At 41.0% G+C, this 21,690-nt stretch overlaps 1 protein-coding gene across 1 annotated transcript in view; it reads left to right on the top strand.

Annotated features, from left to right (window-relative positions):
* Positions 1-16,116, top strand: part of LOC111226056 (ephrin-A2-like) — a 77,037-nt gene extending 60,921 nt beyond the window's left edge. Inside the window, exons 2-4 of the mRNA XM_022751141.1 lie at positions 9,153-9,445; positions 14,365-14,430; positions 15,992-16,116. Of these exons, the coding sequence (XP_022606862.1) occupies positions 9,153-9,445; positions 14,365-14,430; positions 15,992-16,116 (484 nt within the window). The remainder of the gene's footprint in view (positions 1-9,152; positions 9,446-14,364; positions 14,431-15,991) is intronic.
* The last annotated feature ends 5,574 nt before the right edge of the window (positions 16,117-21,690 follow it).

Genomic DNA, 21,690 nt, shown 5'->3' with positions numbered 1-21,690 from the left:
AGATTTTTGAAAGCACAAGTTATGTTGATATTTTGTGTTTCAAGGTCCAAAAAATGTGTTTGAGTGCATTTGCTTCCTCAGGAAACATTTGCAAAACCTTTTTTTTTTTTTTTTTTTTTAATATTTCAAATCATGATTTGTTTACAGTCACATTAACTAGCAGTCTTCTTCTTCACTGCCTCCCAATAGCTCCCAAAAATTAAAATATGCAGTGTTTTGATCTATGTGTACAAAATGTGACAAAAAATGACAGCTCCACTTACAATTAGGTGTGATAGAAAATAACATAAATAACACCCATAAACCCAAAACAAGCAAATATGCACATAAAAAAAACACAAAATGTAGCCCACATTTGACAACTGTATGGGCTACAGACTGGTGTTTAGGACATGCTGTGTGTTATGCATAGTAGGCATTGTTGGTGGAGCTTTACATTTTTTTTGTTTGCATGGACGTTTGCCTTACGAAGACCTTGTAGGCCAAAATGTTGTATCATTGCAGACTTAACTGTGCAGACGACCTCTTCTTTTCATTTGAACCAACTTTTTAACTTAAGCATTTTCCCTGATTGACATCCCGCAACGAGAGCAGTGTTTTTTCAGGCCACAGCATGAATGCCACATTACCAAGAGTGACAGAGGGAGATCAAGTGGAGCTGGGGAAAAAGAGAAAGTTAAGGATGGAGAGAGGGGTGAAATAGTGAGACTGAGAGAAAAGAGAGAGAATGGAGGAGAGAGAGAGCAAAGCATCCTTTGATGTTTGTTCACTGATCCGGCCCGCTGTTTAGGACACAGGCAGGTATGGTAAACATCCGAGGCTTCTCCAACCTGAGGCTTTGATCACAGCCATGCTGAGAGATGATTGTTGATGACTCAGTGGTGTCAGAATACTAAGGAGTGGCCACGACGCACACACATATTACTGTACGCAAAGATACTTGCATACAGTACATAAATACACACTCAGACACACACTCTATAGAAGCTTTAATTCTTCTCCTTTCTCTCTTAATCTTTCATTTGAACTTTTAAACTCCTCAATATCTGTTCTCTTTTCATCCTGACGTGCGCACACAATACCATAAAACCCTTTTACACAGACTCTTTACCACTGATTGTGGTTCGAACCTCAGAATGAGCCGTTTACATCCAGACGAGAGCCAGCAACCAAAAGCCAAGTCCTTCAGCCGCATCTGGCTAACCTCACCAGACAATTCAATTGCCCTGAAAGAGTGAGGAGAATCTGTGAGACATCAGGGGATTAGGAACGAAGCAAACCATCATATCATATTGCACAGGTTTACACACAGACAGTATTAAAAAGAAATGGCTTCAAGCGGCGGAACAAAACACTGAAAAGACCACATACTGAACAACATGCACCTCAACAACACTGTTTTACAGGCATATTTTAAGATTCTTTTTCATGAAGACACTGTTAAGTTTTTCAAGATCTGTCTTCCCTCCCACTTCTGAACCTAATTACCAAGTTTTCCTCCTTTTGGTAGTTTCATGTGTGAAAATTATATTGACTGTCAATATGCCAGAGATACAAAAAAGCTATCTTTCCCTGGAAATGAAAGATAATCAAGTTATCAGCCGTAAAATAAGAATATACAGTATTTCTTGTCCCGGTGATAAGAGTTTACACAGAACGAGTAAAAGGATAAAAGGATTAGTGGACCTTTATAATTTTGCACTGGAATTTGCTGTGAGCTACCTTAAACCCCTATGTGTAGAATTTTATGTTAAAGTATTATAGCATCTGTCAAATTATTATAATGGGATAAGTTTTGAGGGAAGTTTTTGTTTGTTACAATGAGACAATTCTAGTGAAAATTGCTGCAGTTTGTGTCAGAAATAAGGAAATTGTTAACATACAGTAGAAGCGACTTTAAATAACATGAATGGGTAACAAAGCTAACGAGTTGTTATTCATTGTAAACCGACTCTTCTGCCTGCGCTATGCATGTGCACAGCAACAAGCTTAATGCACTTCCATTAAAGGTTGAAAACAGGAGATGGCCTTTGAAGTTTTTCTGGAAACAATTGCAAGACTGTGATTCAATAAACAAGAGCTAAGCTAACGGTGATGTAAAAATGAGTACAATGACAGAAAGTATCATTTGTACAATAACAGTATTAAGTCCTGATAGAGAGTACAGCACAGAAATGAACCTGGTAAAAAATACACATAAATTCCCAAATATTTTGAAGGCCTGGTCACACAAGATAGTGATACAGTGCTGTAGCTGGCAAGCTAACCGCTAACCAGCTAGGCTAGGTATTCACAATAGCTATAGCTATCTATTTTGATCGTCAGTAAATGTATATTATTTTGTGCTCAGACCTTAATGGTAAAAATGGTAAAAAAAAAAAAAAATTACAAATCAATCACAAGACAGCAATAGTAAAAAGAGTGCCTACAAATCACTCTATTTATTATATAGTGCACGATATTTACTCTCAGCATTGGAAAAAATTCAAGAGCAACGTGACCTTCAGGAAACTGAATAAAAAAACTGGATAATCCACAGACCTCGCTGTGGAGAGTTTTCATTAGAACTACCTTCTACATAAGAAATAGTCCCTATGACAACAGTTGACAATGTGTGACAATAATGAAATTCTATTCATCTCTATTCACTTCACCTCAAATATGTTTTTTGAAAGGCTGAACTGACACTTTGAGAATAAGAGGATTCCACACTTGACATCTTAACTCAAGAGCAAGGAGATAAATTATTCATACGCTGTCATATAGAGAATTGACATTATCAAGAAAATGACACTTACAGAGTAAACCCCTATGTAACCCAAGCTCTGATTTTATTGGTGTAGAATCTTTTAGAAAATAATGACATTTTTTTTTTCCCTTTTTGGTTTTGGGTGGATTTTGTGAAAACATTGCAAAATTGCAACAGCGGGTCTTAGCGCTTACAAAACTCACCACTTTCATTTTAACAGTACATAGATTATTAGGCATTGGTTATTTAATAATACAAAAATATGTACCTTAAAAATGCATTTATTGATATGAAACTGTTTGATACCGCACAATAAAAGGCTAGTTAAACATATAATTGTAATTCATACTACGATGCATTTCCTCATGATCAAAGACTTGTTACTGGAACTTTTTTAATGACTTTGCAAAATTGAAATTTCATTACACCAGTCTTCTACAATTACTTCATATTTACTTATTGAACTTGACTATCACAAGGAATTTTTGATGTCTGAGGACTCTATTCTTATTTGGTGGATGCCGTCCTCATTTGGGTCTCCTGATGAGTGAAACTGAAGGAAGCAGCTTTTTTGATCTGTAAAACACAAACAGACATCACTCTTAATGCACGTATTTGATGTCTCTCCATCCTTGCAGTGCCTGCAGCGGCGTCTGTTTTCCACTTTCATTGGCAAGTGCCCCACATTCAGGAGGGGGAGCAGCGTGGGCAATCTTTATTTTATTTATTTATTTATTTTTTTGCTATCACTGTTGATCAGTGATATCTGACTCAGTCTCACAATCATTTGTATCTCCATTAACAATGGCATCCAATACATCCTGAACTAAGTACACTCTTCCTCCCTTTGTCAACAGCACTCTAATACTGATTATAGTGTTAACTCATAACCTATAGATATACATATATATTATATACACACTGTATATTGCCATAGGTGGCACAATTGATGAATTCACTCAGTGATGGGGCTTTTTGTGTGAATAAATGACGCACATTGAAGCCCAGAGTTGTAATTTTGCAATATTGAAACTTCAAATCATGTTATACTTTATTATAAATTTCTTTCTAATTATCAAAGTTTGTTGCAATTTCACAGCTGTGAGTCTGAAAGAGTCACAGCAGCAGTGATTCGCTGCCCTCTGACCACACCCAGCACTGATGTCACAATGTACTGACACACCCTGGAGTACACCTCTACATCACTGCACCAGGTTAAAAAGTTAATTAGTAAAAAGTAAAAGTGTTAAGTCATTCTTTAATGACAACACCATAATAGTACTGGCTCAAAGTGAATAAATTAATCTTTTGTACTGGTAGTTCAATATGAATCAAGTTTAGACTTGTAGCCTACTGCCTCCAGGAAATAGCCATATGCTCTAAAGTCTGACACTAACACTTCCTGTACGTGACAAAGTGCAGCCTATATGCTGAAGAATGCCAAAGAAGCCGCTTGGGAGCTTTGGGGCTCGCCAGATTCGTTCATGTGCCAACATCAGACAGTCGACTCAGTTTTCGCTAGCCTGTGGATATTATGCTGGATTCCTGCTGACTGACAGTTAAATTACACAACTTTTAGTGCCTGTTAGTGTTAATAACTATTTTGCATTTTAATTTAAATACGTCTAACGTCTTGAGGTTATTTTTTATTTCTGTCACTCTCGTGATACAACATATATAGGAGTTGGTGGAGTTTTGTTTAGCTATGGTAAAAATACACACATAGCATCAACACACTTATCAGTAAGTTAAATAAGGACACTGATTTGATTTCATAAGTTATCAGCTTTATGTAGCCTGCAACTGAATATTTTGGGAGTATAATTAAGCAACTTCCACTTGATACCAGCATATCATGTTGCTCTAAACCTAATATTGGAAAACTTGAAAGACTCAATTCATCTAGAGGTATATATGGAAGGAAAAATAACACTTAAACATCCCACACTACACCATAATCATAAATGTTCAAAGAGTTTAATTCATGTCAGTATGTTGACAGCTTTATGCACACCCCTTTAAATAAAGTGCTATAATACTGCTATGTGACAAGCTTGAAATAGGCACATATGTCAAACCTGTCTCCTAAAGAATATGTATATATGCTACTAAATTGCTACATTTTTTTTCTTTTTTTAAATGAAGTGCTACATTTATAAATGGCAGTGGAGTTGCCAGGATGCGGTATTGGCGGATGGCAGGCGTACAAAGTGCACGTGTCGCACCAAAGACAGGGATGTGAGCGCCGTCTGTTAGATTTAGGCAACAAAATCACTTGGTTTTGTTAACATGTAAATAAACACATGGTGTCTGAAGTCACTGTGAACTTTTTATGGATTAAACCAGACCTGATCTCTCCGTGACCTTAACCAAAATCTGTGAGTGCCTAAAAATTAACCGTAAGTGAATATTGTGTTGCAAAATCTGACATTTTGGTGGAAAACAAATACGATGTCTGTGAATGTTTTACTGATATGTTTAGTATCAACCTATTTGGAACTTGCCAAATATCTAAATTGTCAACATATCGTCATTATGTTAATATAAAACATTATATTAGTGGTTATATAAAAACATGGCTGCATATGCACATTAAAAGAAAGACACCCCAATATGTGCAATGTGCAATGACACACCTCACACAGATAAGTTCTGTGAGGAAGAGACATGCCGTAAGTGTGAGTGCATTCTCATGTCTTTTTGTCCAGTGCAGTGTGTGTGTTTAATTCCAAATGACACGCAGCCTTAGAGCAAGCGGTGCAGACACACACACACACACACACACACTCACTCTCACTCACTCATCCGCACAAAAGTACACACACCAGCATGTACTGTTTAACAGCTCGGAGTGCGGTGGCCACACACCTGCACACGCAGACACACACGCAGGTCTGCACACACATATTCCTCTCCTGGGCATATTAGGAATGCAGACAGTGTCACAGGAGCAGGGCAGGGCGCTGAGTAGCTTAATACAACCTAATGTATCCTGGCACATTAGCCCTTTCTTGGATTGAGCATCCTCACTCATTGAGAGCCATTTACTTAGCCACTTTATCATTTAACCAAGCACACAGACACACACACACACAAAATATTCATCGAGGCACACAAACACACACACACAAACTTCATTGTATACCCAAAGTACTAATGTTCAGATGGTAGTCATCCATAAATGTTTCAGTGCACAATCAATAGGCAAAGCACATTTGTCTCAGATGGAAACCCACAGTCGTACAAATTGAAATGAAAGACAGAAAATTCTTCTTCCATCTGCTCTTCCTCCAGCTGGCCTCCTCCTCCTCTTTTGCTCTTTCTTTCCTCTTTTTCGCTTATTTCAGACTTTTTTTACCCTCATTTCATGCAGGCTCATTATCCCTCCTCCTGCCCCCCTCCTTTCACTTTTGTTTGTCCTCAGTCTGCACGTATTTCTATTTCTCCCCCACGTTTCTCTCTCTTTGTCTTACTCCCCCTGTTCTCTCCCCTCTGTCCTTTTTATTCTCATTCCGTGCATTTCGCCTTCTGTTTCTCTCTCTGCCTTTCCCCCTTTAGTTGTTAATCAGAGTTGATTGGGAGCAGAGAGAGCCGAGAGGAGCTCCCCAGTGGATCAATGCCTCTAAATGATCTGTTCAAGGATCCCTTTAGAACCTGCAAAACTCGCTCTGATAGGGCACCGAAGCATGAAGGCGCTCATTTCACATCTAACTCACTTCCTGATTTGCCCTCTGGGAGAGAGATAGGGCTGCCGTTATTGGGATAATTTGTCCCAAAGCTAAATATCCCACTAACCAAAAGTGCTTAGACCAAAATGTCTTCATTCCAGGCAATCAATTACTGCCAAGGTGAGGGGGGGAAAATGATGAATTTGTTTAAAAAGCTCAATCTGTGTGTGTGTGTGTGCACTCCATCTGAGATGACGAGATTGCCCGACAACTGGCTTTGTTTATGCTCATTTGACTGCAGACATTTTCCTGCGTCTCAAATTTACCGAGCTTCGAGAAACACGATTTGATAACGTGCGGCAGCTGAATTTTAAATGTATTTGACGTGGTACATTTGAAATTAAATTGATCGTAGCCATGGTGATGAATGGCGTTAATGAAGAACACTACAAGAAGTGGTCGCTACAGACACAGACATATGCACATGCCCACAAAGAGATTTGATATCAGAATAAAATATCACACATGAATTTTAATCAGCCTCTGAAATGTTAGACGGTTTACTGAAGACACAGAATATTGAAACCTGAATATTGAATTACCGTTGGTTGTTAAAGATGCAAAAACAAAGAGATTATCAAGTCATGCCCTTGGGACATATTATTCATGTAAGTGCTAGTAAATAAAATATCTGAAATATCAAATATTTTAATAAATACTGATCTATTTTCTCACAGAAGGCGACTGATATGAAAGCAAAACTATGCATGAGACAAAGTTATGTTATGTATTTTAAGACTTGTGGTTAAAGAAATGCTACATTTTGAGTATTGATTCATTGTCAGATGTGAAATATTGATTTATCAGTTTTAGTTTGAAGAACTTTTTGCGAATAGATACTGTAAATTTTAAATAAAAGTCTCATATTGGGGATGTAAACATGAGATTCTTTAGTATATTAAGCTCTGATGGTTTTAAAGGTCAAGTCATGCCATATTCTGTATTTTTTGCTATGAACTGATACTTTTAACAAGTATTGTCTGTGTGTCCAAAGCCGTACGGTGCTGAGTCTTCTGTGTTGCAAAGCTCCATTTTTGTCCAAAAGATATTAAAAACACATCAGTGAGCCACAACATTACACTGACTGACATGTTTCTACATAACCACGAATGTGGGCACTGTACTTTAATTTTGAGTTCATCTTAAATACACCATCCTGTTGCCATAAATACGTCAACAAATGTGTACTAATCCACAGCTGAAAATAGTCCCTAACAAATGCACAATTTGCTCCTGTTTGACTAACTTGTACACAAAAAACAGTGCCAGAGCTGTTTAAGAAAATGATTTAACCTCTTTTAAAAATTAAAATATGTATTCATCACCCATTTTTAAACATTTACGACATCCTCAGAAGAAACCAGAGGGCTTGGGGATGGTTGTTACAGACAGGGTAGGGAAGTTGACATGTTTAGACTAATACACAGTTGGTTTTGTTCTTTTAATGGCATTTGTTGGCAATAACAAAAATATAGAATATCGCCAGCCTTATCCTTGAAGAGAGACTGTTTCACTCCAGTGACTTCAAGATTGTAAACAGACGTTCAATTCCCATATACACAACATTGGCACCATAACATAAACTTAAATAGAGCCTGTGTTCTGTTGGTAAAAAAAGCCATATGTTTCTAATATATTATAATGAAGAAGCAGAGGCTTTTGAATCGAGATGAGGAGATGGCAACTGTGTTCAAGCACCATCTCATGTACAGTATTTCCATATGTTACCTGCATTTATTTCACAAGATCCTTGACTCATTGCCAGAGGGAGAAATATAGCAAACTGCCACAATACCTACCCACTCCAATGTGTGTATATACTAATATTTCTTCTTCACTAACCTCTGACCCACTTGCATTCATCATGCCGGCTTCAATGAACTGCATGTGTATGGAACTACATGGACATTCACCACAGCTGCCTCTATACACTTGCTTGAGGGGGTGGCATGATAATGCGTTCTCTCTTCCATCACACGGCCTACTTCTCTTGAGTGTCATACGAGTAGGCTCATTCAGCCACTGGAAAAAAAGAGACTACATTCCAAACATACTAATAATTCCCATGAAGCAAAGCTCGCCGAACTTTATTAAAATAAAATTGGTTACTGTGCAAACTTTCGCCGTAACCAGAGGGATTATTATAGATTTTTCTGACCTTCTTATGTTCATTAAATAAGTAAAAGAAAAGAAAAAAAAACACCCTCAAGGATGTTTTTGCTTTGTATTGTGATGACTCAGGTGGTTTAAAGACCATCTATCAGAAAGCATTTGTTGAAGTGTCCTTGAGCAATGTGTTGAACCTCTAAGGGTTGCTGTTTTGTAGCTGACTGTGACCTCTGATCGCAGAGATGTGCAAAACACAAAAAAATGTCCAAACAGCAATCATACAATTTCATGTAATTGCAGTGCACAGCATGACTGCACTCAATGGATGCTCACCACAGTTTCCTTTATGTTGTGCAATCATACAGAAATCGAATATACAGTAGGTCGTAAATATTCATAGCTTGGTAGGAATGTATACGTCTCACACGATCTCATCTTAGCTCAGTAAACTATTCCCACAGCCCTCTTACTGCTGCTCATTGATTCAGTGTATATTCCTGGGCCTGTTTGTGATTGTTTTTTTTTCCTTGAAGAAATTTGAACTCACTTTCCTTCGTATCTTGCAGGTTCTGGCACGGAGAGTACAGGGTGGCAGTGAATATCAATGACTATCTGGACATCTACTGTCCTTACTATGAGGGTCCTCCTTCCCACGGGCGCATGGAGCGCTACATCCTCTTCATGGTCAACCACGAGGGCTACACTTCCTGCCAGCACAGGATGCGTGGCTTCAAGCGCTGGGAGTGCAACCGTCCCAGCGGTCCTGACGGACCCCTGCGCTTCTCAGAGAAGTTCCAGCTCTTCACTCCCTTCTCCCTGGGCTTTGAGTTCAGGCCTGGACACGAGTACTACTACATCTGTAGGTTACCTAGCTAGGCAGTGTGTTTCCGCTTGTGTGTGTGTGTGTGTGTGGGGTGAGAGACTGTGTGTGCACAAGTAAAAGGGTGTTTATTTGTTTGTTTGCTGCGTGCGTGTGCACGTGTGTGTGCCTGTGTTTGCGTGTTATCCACGCTCCTGCTCAATATGCATTTGTAAACGATGTGTAAATATGCAATCAACAGAAACTGATTGAGAGGGTTCTCAAACACAGCCCACCATGTCATTCCCACAGCCACCGGCGTGCATAAATACACCTTCCATCTCTCACCCACTCCCCCTACCCTCTCTCTCACTCTTTATTTTTTGATGTATCTCTCTGCTTCTGTTCAGATCATAAGTGGTGTGCTCAGCAAAGTGGTAAAAATGTCACTAGGCGTAGTTTGTAATCATTTTTATATTAGCTGTATTGATGTTTCTCCTCACTTCAACAAGTGATGTATTAGTACCACAGATGGGCTTTGCCCCCTGAGACTGTTTTTCTGAGCCGAGTTAAAAAGCTATCATTCCCCCACCAGGCATGGGACAAATAGTAGCTTCAAATTACTCTTAAACATTGTTTTCAGCTGCTCGGTGCGCCAGATGGGTGGGATAAATTTACTGCATCCGGAGAATTTAGTGCAAGATCAGTTGGTAATCACAGAAAAGCACATTAAATTGACTTTCAAAAGCTTTGCTGTCAATGTCCAAACTTTCTGGCGCCGCACAGAAAAGTGCCACTTTGTGTTTGAGGCTGCAGGAGTGTGCAGGCAGTTTAGACGAGAGGTTCGCCTGTTTGAATTCACAGACCAGCTGGGAAAAATATGAAAGGAAAGTGAATCTTCCCAAAAGGGAACAGTCATAAGTCACACAATCACAAGAGGTCACTTATCAGGAAAATGCATGCACAGGATGTTTTGAAGCATTTGAACAAATGATCCATTCGGTTCGTTTTTTCTGCTGAGGACAGTTTTGATCTGCCGTGTAGCGACAGGCTGAAGTGTGCAAACTTAGCATCACATTCTAGGATAAATGTAACATTTTAAAAGTCAATAGTGTTGGGGAAGTTATTGCGTTATCACGTTAGTCCTAAACTTTACTTTCATGTCACTCAGTGTATTGTTCAGACAAAGGACTATGATTCTAATCAGACATGAAGCGTCTCTGTCACCTCACAGCCTGGTACGGGTCTCTCCATTTATCCCTGCACAGTCTGACCTCAGCTTTGTTAGTAGGAGATGATGCATTCTCACCATGAACCATAACGGGATGAGGTGAAGGTTGACACGCAGGTGCAACATATTTCTTTGACAAGTTTTCTTTTGTCCTTGGACAGTGATTCTGACCTCACAGTGATATCCAGATATTGACACAGGTTTGGATTCAATTTGTCATAGCATTAGCGTGATCAGATTTTATTTGTATTGGCAGTAATATCATTTTGTAATGTATTCATCATCAGTACTTGATTGATTTTAAGGATAATGAGATAAAAGCAACACTATTTGTTGAAAAAGTATTTGCAAATATTCTTTGCCTCAGTCTGTTGTCTCCACTGTCAAAGACACAGCAGGCGGGAGTCAGCGAGCTAAAGAGGCGAAGCTAACAGCCACCTGATGTCCCTCTGCACTTTTCCCAGTCAGCACACACACGCACAAACACACACTCTTTTGTTTTCAGCCTCATGTAAGGATGGACAGGGCCTCTCCAGAGTTGTATAGTTGCTGACTATAGTATTGTGTCTCTGCGACCCCTGGGGGTAGTGTGTGTGTCACAAGACGAGAGTGTGTGTGAATACATGTGTGTGTATGTGTATGTGATGTGGGGGGTGAGGTGGGGCTGGTTGTGGGGTCAGTTGTCAAGCAATTGTGAGTCCGTGAAAGGCCATGTCCATCATCCTGATTGACAGCCACACACACATTCTTGTTTCTCGCTGTCTCTCACATGCACAGAGAAACACACACACACAGTCACACACACACACACAAACACACACACACACACACAAACGTGCACAGGTCAGTATTGATGTGGAACGACCGTGTGTGACAGTTTTAACCACCCAGCCCTTCCGATGAGTGTGTGTGTGTGTGTGTGTGTGTCCTCTCCACCGATACTCTGCAGAGTAAAACGCATCAATCTTTGATGGTGATTTGTGGCCAGACCTGCGCAAGTGTGTGCCCGTGTGTGCGCGCCGCTGTGTGTATTTGTCATGTGGTTGACATGTTGACAGGTCTGCTCCACCTCTTACTTCTCCCAGCTGCCATCTGATGAGGTTGAGTGATTTTCAATGGGTTTTCAGGAGACGTTGGATTGTGGATGTGCTGGGAAACAGTGGCGCTGGAAGAGCTGATAAGACTTTAAAGAAATGACAAAAGTGAAAATTGTCAGAGGGCATGGAGAAAAGAGAAGGAGGGGAAAAGAGAGGGGGATATATATCTCTCCTCTTCTAGCCCTTTCTCCCGTAGCGTTGCCGTTTTTCAGTGAAACAGTGGGGAAGCCGAAACAAAGACATACAACAGGACAGAAAGCTGGATTCCATGCCAGCAGCGCTTCATAGGGGACCACAATACACTTTCTCTGCACACTGTGTGGAAGGTAGGTGGATGATTTGAAGAAATTTGAGGCAAAGGAAGTGGCCTATAGAGAAGGCATAAAAGGGTAAAGGAGGTGAAGGGCAGAGAGAAGGATGGAGGGAGGAGTTGCGGGTAGAAAGAGAGGGAGGAGAGGGCAAGGGAAGGGTCAGATTTATTTCCTGTGCGCTGTGGATCTTGATGATGGTCCTCTCTCGGGTCACGGTGGGCTCTGGCTATGCGGACTTCCTCAAGGGAGAAGGCCAATAGGTCTCCACGCACACACACACACACACACACACACACACACACACTTCTGCAATGGAACCATCACTGTGTGAGCGCATTCCTTTGCACATCCGCATATGTGTGTGTGTGTGTGTGTGTGTTTGCGCGTTGGCCACCATCTCCTTTCAGGTCTCTAGCTCTATTTCACATCAGAGTGAGGTGGGACTAAAACCCCAGATTCAATTTCGTTTACTTTACTTTGAAGTTTGAATCACAGTAACTTTTTAACATTTTTCTCATTTTTTTTTTTCGGCATTCAGCCACTGCAGCACGGTGGCTCTGTGGTTAGCACTGTCACCTCACGGCAAGAAGGACCTCCGTCTGTGGGGAATTTGCATGGATTTCACTCCCCATTCCAAAGACATTCAAGTCAGGTCGATTTAAGACTCGGTTATTTCCCTAAGGTATGAATGTGAGTGTGACTGAATCCCAGTGTGCTGGCTCATCCCTCACAGACTTGTTTACATTGCCTCAAGTGCTTCGTATGTTTACCGGAGTTCACAAGCTTGGGAGCATGGGTTTAAGAGAACTTAAAAGGACATAATATTAGAAACTCTCCAAATGCTCCAAGCAATAAATGTCACCGAAAATGTAATAGGCTGTATTAATGACTACATTATAACAAATTATTGAGTGTAACTTGCACAGAAATCACATTCCTTGCTTTAAAACCTTGACCTAGACCATCTCTGACATATTTATACCAAGCGTGATTACAGTTTTGTAGCTGTGGTAACAATCGCCCAGTGAAAAAGAAGATATGTCTGCATATATCTGCATCACACAAAAAGAGGTCAGCATCGAAGCCCCTCACAGACTTCCAAGTTTCTGGCAAGAGACGGTCCTAAACCGTCCTCCAGTGAAGTCTGTAGATTTATTAATTCCACTGTCTTTGGTCTTATCTGGTTGTGTATTTGTCCAGTGTGTCTCCCTGCCATCCCATGAATAGGTACAGGAGCTTAATGCGATTGGGGTGGATTATGTTGAGGTTTGGTGTCTTCCTGACAATTGCTATTGACTGTCCAATGCTGGATTATCGACTGGGAGGGATCCAAATCCCCAGCAGCCTTGAAAACCTCAGGTGCACTGTGTATCAACTGGTTTGTGATATTTCAAATAATTGAGAATTTGTTTGAGAGCAGGCGCAACTAAATTACAATATCACCTGAAAGGATAACAGTTGATATTGCTAGGTCCTGTATTATTACTTAGAGGATATTTTTCTTATTGTCAACAAATTCAATGTGAAGGCCAAAACTAATAATTTGTTTATCTCTCAATACTTTCTGACTCTACCTCCCTGGCTGCAGCACTCAGCCCCAAGCTCATGAATTCCTACTGAAGACATGAATCTTAAAATATATATATATATATAATTCTATCTTTTAAAAAGGCATATTCATTTTTCTTTAAAATCTGATGGGCACTGTAGTTTTTAGCAAACATCACTCATAAGAGGTAAATAGTGCATTTGTCGGGGACCATTTTCACATGCAGATTAATCCACATTTGGTGCTCTGGTGCCAGGACAGCAGCAGGACGGTTTATGTGGGAGTGACTCAGAATAAACGACAGTGCCAAAGTTCATCATAATGACGGAACATGTCCTGTCTTTGGCATAATGGAATATGATATATCAGGCTTTGGCGCCTACACAATAGTTGAGTAGGATGAATTCTTTGTTGGTCCTGTCTTTTTGAGGTGCCCTATGTCAAATCTACTTTTATATGCTGCATATTACTAAATAAATGTGTGTTTAATTCGTTTACTTGAAAGTGACAGGATAGATAATGGAGACAGAGAGGAAGGGGGATGGGAGTGAATACGGGGCCCACAGCTTTTTTTTTGCTACCACAAGTGGGTTAATCGAGCCACAGTCACAGCAATCTCTCACTCCTATGCCAACCAACCACCTGATAATAAGCCTCACAGCCCACAAGTGACAGAATAATATAAAAAAAAAACTTTTATTAAATGTCCTCAATTACATTTTTGCAATCAGAAGCACAAATCACTTTATCTCTCAACTAATCTCCTCTTTCAATCTCTCTGCTTTTTACAGCGTCTCCTCACCCAAACCATGTGGGGCGGGCATGTCTAAAGCTGAAGGTGTATGTCAGACCTCCAGGTAAGTCACGCTCTAACTACACATCCACGCTCGTGCACAAACACACATTCACACATATACACGAAGGTCCAGATTGGCTATCAAAGTAAAATTAGGGGGGAATAAGAGGTCTGATAGAATGCCCCGGCAACACTCTCTGCTCTGATTCACAGACCAGCCAGGCAACACTTTAACACCTTTGCACACACGCACACACACACATTCTGGCACATTAACACATACAAGCACACACAAGCGTGCACACACACACGCACACACACACACACACACTGTGAGAAGCACACACATGCACACAGGCACAAAGTGGCATACGCACTTCACATCAAATCACATCACATCACACCGGGTGTGAGGGAGACCTTCTGTCCTTGTAGAAAGAGAACAGAGGAGGCTGAAAGTGCTCTCTAAAAAATGTTACCAAGCCTCAACATCACTCTACTGGCCAGATTTACTCATAAGAAACGAGGGAGCAATCTAATAATAAACCCGTCGCATACAGTAGCAGTCTAATCTAATAATAGACACTTCATAATTTTAATAAAATTCTCCTTATGCATGAGCCGTGTGGTAAAAGATGAAGCATGACTTCTTTTTTTTCCCCAAAAAACAGTCTGGTAAGCTACACTCTTGAAAATAGCTCCCTCATAGGGAGCGCAATGCTGACACAAGAGTGCCATGTTGGCCTATGATCGCGCCATTTAAAAATAACTCAACACATGATTGGCATACATGGTGATCAGATTGCAGCAGGTATTACACCACACTTGCGTTATCTTGAAAAATCTACCTGTACGTTCTTTTTCAAAGGCAGATTCTGCCTCATGAGTTTTCAACCTTAAGCCAGACTAAAGAATCAAACCCGGGTAGTAACACGTCTCCCTAGATAATGACGCGGCTTTGAAGATCTTCGTACAAGGATGAGAGACGGCCTTCGCAGCTTTCCAGGATCAGATCATTCCATCTTCCGCTAAGGGGGAAGGAAATTCTCTCCTCCTCCCTAATTACTGAAACAACATACATTCTTTTATTCTGTCATTGCTGCAGCTCCTCTTTGAGATTCTGCTTTTTTTCTTTTTTTGTGCTGTTAAAGTAATCTGTCTGACAGTGCAACTTCCATCTCATCTGTAAAATATTGTCACTAGAGTGATTTGTGAGCGGTTGCACGTGTGTGTGTGTGTGTGAGTGTGTGTGTGTGTGAGTGGATGTGTGTCTTTGTGTGTGTGTGAGGGTGTGAGCTGCTCCAGATTCCGAGTCTCTGTGATTAAACTGTAATTAGGTTGGTTAAACCCCCTGCAGAGCTCAGTTGCTGTCGTCTTCTCCCCCCCCCTTTCCTCTCCTCATCCTTCTCTGCCATCTTCTCTCAGCCTTTCCTTGGCTGTTGAAGGGTGAGACTTTTGTGGTTTGTTGCTCACTTTCCACGTTAATAGTTCCACTTGTCTACCCTTTGTCTCTAAATCCAATTCCCTGTGTGTTCACTTTGTCTTGTCTTTGTATCTGTCTGTTCATCCCTCTCAGTTCAGATGTTTTGTCGTTTTTCTTTTCTCTCTTATTTCTGTTTCAGATGGATCGGGATATGATTCTCCGGAGCCCTTCCTGACTGATGGAGGTCCAAGCTGGAGGCCAGGGTCCATGGTGCTGTTAGCTGTTCTGGCCCCACTGCTCCTGGGACTCTTCTCCTGGCTGTGACCCCTCTCCCCGGCCTCCTGGAGTTTCCACCCAGGGTTGCTGAGCTGGGCTGGCTGTCCCTCTAAATCCACCACCCCTCAGGGAAGCCCTCTGTCTCCGTCCCACCCGTCCCCTCCCTCCCTCCCCCCCTCCCACCTTCCACCTCTATACGACCACCAACCACCCCCACTGCCAGCCTCCTCCATGGCCCAGCCACGGACACCCTTCCCAGGCCTGGCTGAGAGGGCTGGGTCTTGAGCTGCCTGGGAACCTGCCCTTCATCTCTGATCCCTGAACTCTGGGTGGAACAGCACCTCTCAGCTGAAAAACACAAGGGAAATGTCTCTGCACTCATATCAGGGGGTCCTTTTGATTTGACTATTGACTCTTGGCCACTGATGGGGTAGATATAGCCATGGCTATGATTAAACTTGTCGTTCCAGTGCAATTCCTATCATCCAATCACGGCAGGACGCATTAAGCGATAGGCTTGGATGCACAAAAATTGGATTTTGCCCACATTGCTATCTCATCCTCAAACCAAGAATTGGAAGTGGCCAAGCTTGCGTTGTAATTGGAATTCTATACTATCTGGACGAATTCCAGCCACAACGAGAATAAGAGCGAATGCATGGAGATGAAGAGGAGGAAAGAGGCCTGGAATGATGTGCAGAAAAAAAAGGGGGAAAACAATGCGGGCACAGATTTAAATAAATACGTCCATATGGGAAATGTAATATTATATGTGTTGATATTTTCAGACCCAGTGTAGATTCACGGCAACGTGATATAAAAAATCTTGAACAGTTTGATTTTTTTCATGAGGAGCTCAGATATCATATTGTAATGACAAGTATAACCATAGCCTGTTTCAGTAGGAGGGTAGGGTGTGTGTGTGTGGGTGGGTGTTCTGGGTGGGTTTGGTGAGGTGTATATTTTCAGGTGGGATGTGTTTTGTCTTATTCATGTTTCTAAACAAAGCATTTATCACAGCCTGGCCAGCACAGGCGTCTTCAGCACTGTCTAATGTCGATTGGGTCGGGTGACTTTTGGAACCATGACTTTCTCATGTATGAATGTACCACTGGTCACCCACCTCGTTGTCTTTCTGTATTATTATGACTGTGGTCACTTACAGTACCTTCTCTCGGACTGGCAGGATGAATGGGGATTTGGAGGGAGGGGGAGGGAGGGGCTGGGAGTGAAGTTAAGGATGAGCGGAGGACAGGTGAGAAAAGGAGGCGACACTCAAGTTGCATGACCACTGTGAAACCTTCAGATCAATCTTGTTTGTAATGATGATATATTTTTTCATGGGGAAAATCAGAAACACCCTGCTACCGCTCTCTTGCTCTCGCTGAGACTTTTTCAGACATCAAAAATGAAAATTCAACCTCTCTCCTCACACGGTTTCTCCTGTCTGGCTTTCGGTCATTGATGGATTAGTTTGGGCCGGGAGATAAATGGACCCACAGGGTGAAACTGACTGGAAATCAGCCCTCGGAGCCCAGACCAGATCGCAATGGACGTAAACACTGACTGAAGCTGGTCCTGGGCCTGAGGGTTAAACCAATAAGGGAAGCGCATAGACTGTGGCAAATGAGGCGAGGTGTGTGTGGTAGCATCACAAAAACACACATATGGGCATGCACACATACACTCATACACACACATATACACACATACACACACACATACACACGCAGTCTTTGATAACGAGGCTGTTCCTCTGAGATGGTGGACATGACTATAAAGGGAACAGCACAAAGAGAGAGCGAGCAGAGGAGGGAGAGGGAGAGAAAGTGTGTGTGTATCATGGGACTGAGACTTCTTTAATGTTGGGAAGTGAGCATAATGAGTAAGCACTGTGAACACACACACACACACACACACACAAAACGACCCATGTACAGATACACACACACGCACACACATGCAGACATATGTAGAAAAGCACATGCAGATCTAGACATTTACAAAGACATGGCATGCACATACACACATGTACAAAGACACACACACACACACACACACAAACAAACAAGGGGAAGCACCTCCTTCCCTGTTTCATCTTATTTTTGTAGCATTTAAAATCACTGTTAATTACTCCTGTGTGGGATGCAGTGATGGGGTATAGCCTGTGGAAGATTAAAAAAAAATGTGTCTTCTCTTCTTCTATTCCACTGATGCTGTCCTTCTATCGTTCTTCTTCTTCTCTGGTTTGTGATCCAATGGTCGGTAGTGGTAGGATGCCTCCAGGTCTGAGCGTCATGTATGAGTTTGTCTCCTTTTCTGTTTGTGGTGTTTTTTGTGGAAGCTGACCTCAGTCATTAAAGTCAGTCAGTCAAAAGTAAACACAGAAGTCAGAGCAAGGAGAGAAACACACAAATAAAGATTGTCTTTTTGTCTACTCGAAAAAAACAAGCCAAGCGAGTGAGATTTCTTTAGTAGAAATGTGAATTAATTTTCATATAATGTTTTTTTTCCCCCCTCAAAGGACAAATGATTGTATTCATGTATTAGACAGCACCCGGGTCTTTATTTTGCCCAGTCTATCTTCCTCTGACGTCAAAGTCTTGGGACGGTGAGCACTGAGCTCTGCCAGTCAAAGCATGAAATTATTCAGATGAAATCACCCTCTCCAATCTTCATCTGTTTCTCCCTCAGCGATGTGACAGCTAATCTGAACTGCTGACAACATGGAGACTGAATAGCTTGATAGCCCTTCCTGTCTTGTTTCCATCAGATTTCCAGCAGGGTGGCCTACGGGTGATAAAAGTGCATTTACTCGAGTACTAAAGTACAGTTTTGAGGTACTTTACTTGAGTATTTTCATGATCTGCTACTTTACACTTTATGCTCCACTTCATCTTGGAGGAAAAATATTGTACTTTTATTCTTTTATTTTCAGATTTTACATAAAAACGCGTATGATGAGCTTATAAAATACACAATTTACCCAGTGGTTCCCAACGTGTTTGGATTGTGAGCCCTTACAAAAAAGATTCCCTTGTCACTTTTCAGATGTTTGGAAGTGCATTTCTATCCACCTGAATTCATGCATATTTTCAATCTGCACATAAAAAAAAACCTGTGTAGAAAATATCGCGAAAAAAAGGAAAAAAAAGCATTTTTTTAAGCATGACTGAAGTGTATTGACAAAAAGAAAAATTCAGTAAACATCGGCGCAACAAAGCAACAAATGCTGTATTTCCATCGCATTTTCCATTTTGAGGTTTGACTGGTGCTCTTTCAATTACTTCATCTCATTGTGCCCTCTTCCTCTGGCACCGGCTTGGAGAATTAGCACTGCCAGCTGTTTATCTCGATGTGCCCTACGCCTAATATTTGCATAACAGTCGTGGGTGTAAAAGTACATTCATTTACATATGCTTTTACTGATTTTCTGGAAATTTGGTGAAAATGTCTGCTTCATCTGGATGGAAACTTGGCTTAGGAGTTGTTAGGATTTCCCCTCATCTTCTAACATGGTTTCATTAAATAAATGTTCAAGGCCCAAAGATTAAAAATGATCCAATATTTCAAATTTTGCTGATAACATTTTAATACTTTTCTCAAGTAGGTTTTTTAATACAGGTCATGTCAGAGTATTTTTACATTGGATTATTGGTACTTTTATTTAAAGACCCCCTCTGATGAAAATCAAGTTTTTAACCTTGTTAACATGTCCCTATGATGTTTTTTATATAATAAGAGACATATCATGAGCAAAATAAGGAGTCAGTGCCATGCCATGAGTATTTTCACCTTGGAACTGCAGTGACCCAATGACAGTCTCATAAAAAACAGATTCAGACAGTGAGGGTTTCATACTTCATATAACCCAAGGAACAAATCCTGTCAATTTACAGGGACGGGCAAAATAAACCCAAAACCTTGTCAGTAGAGAGAGCGAGAATTTACATTGGTACCACCACTAACACTGTGTCAGCCACTGCCAGTTACAAGCTAACAAACAACATAAACAAATAAAAGATGCTAAATACACATACCGTTCTGATACATCTTTGAGTCCCTGATTTTGGTGCACAACATATTGCTCAAAAACTCCTGAGTCTGGGTCTGACTGAGGCTCAAACATGTGATTAACCATCTCGATACGCACTGCTCTTTCACCTGTTAACCTAGCGCGAGCAGCAATGGTGGGCAGGACACAATGCCTGATCCAGATTTCTCAATAAGGAAGTAAGTGTAGATGTGCTTCCAGGCCCAGTTTTCCTTTTTTTTCCATTTTTTTATGTGGGAAAACCATGTTAAACAAAATAATAATCATAGCAGAGTATTTTTACAGAGTTTAAAACATGTCTGGAGAGGAACTTTAAGTGAGGATCTGAATACTTTTAGCACTACTGTGGCCTACTAGTTAGACAGATTGCTCTGAAACTGAGAACACAGGTTTGATCATGCGTCCTTGAGCAAGACACGTTACCATTACATGCGACGCCTGAAGGCTAAATGTCTAAAAAAGTGAATACGAAATGTTTCCTCTCTTCTTTGAGCTCTGTGTGTTTCCACAAGATCCAGACATGAAAAGATAGACAATAGACACTTTCCCCTATTGGGGCTTGTAAGGGCCAGTGCTATCTTGAAACATTTATCAGCCCTGTTTTAAAAGCGTTATTTGAAACCACCGACTCGTCTCTTTTGGCAGCATGATGCAAAAAGAATATCAGAAATGTTGTTTTTAGGGAAAACTAAGGTTTATGAATAATAGATGAGGCCTGGCTTGCCATGTTTGGCCGTCCTGTGCAAAGCGGGCTAATGGCTATCGATGTCTCTAGTTTCCATCAAATTGCTTCATATGAGAGCTCAATTCAAACGGAGAAAGAGTAGATTCCAGCGAAAAGGAGACGAGGGAATGAAATTATCTCTGAATATTGAGATGCAAGCTTGGTCAGCCACTTCTTTGTCCTGACAAGTATCAGGTACCAGTGGAATTAGCCCAATGTAAAATTAAGCTTGATCAAGCACGGCCTCGAAAACTTCCCATGTCTAAGAGGAAAGGTGGATGTGCGATACAACTGGAACGGAGCCAGAAATGAACAGATGTGCTCCGTGGAATCATTAGAAACTAGTGATCTGGGCTATGTCACTGACACACACATGCACATACACAAACTATTATACTACGCCATGTATTCTCTTCCAAATCTAATTAATCACTTGATTATTTTATCTAATTTCATTGGCTGGCGTACATGCGGGACAATAATTGGCGAGAATAATTTTGGCCTATATGATATTGGTTTTGGCAACAAACAAAAAGGAAAGCCGGGAAATGCAGATGGCGACCCTTCTCCATTCTTTTCCTCTTTTTTTCTGTCTCTTCATCTCTTTTTCTGTTGATTTCTCGCTCTTGCAGTCACATTATTAGGCTACAGGCTAATCTATTCTTCTCTCTCCCATGTACTTTTGTCTCCTCATACTCAGCTAACTGGCATGATTTAGGAATTATGGAATTAGGGCAGCGCTCCCATCTCTATTAATGAGAAAAGGCATGATGAAAGAGCTTGATCGTGAACGTGCCATCTGTAGTCACTATTACACATTCACTTAATCTATCTCTCTTTCTCT

The sequence above is a fragment of the Seriola dumerili genome, unplaced genomic scaffold (genome assembly GCF_002260705.1).
Source record: "Seriola dumerili isolate Sdu_G_001 unplaced genomic scaffold, Sdu_1.0 BDQW01000149.1, whole genome shotgun sequence".
Classification (NCBI taxonomy): Eukaryota; Metazoa; Chordata; class Actinopteri; order Carangiformes; family Carangidae; genus Seriola; species Seriola dumerili.
Note: the sequence above shows the minus strand (reverse complement) of the source record. Positions and strands in the feature narration are given on the sequence as shown.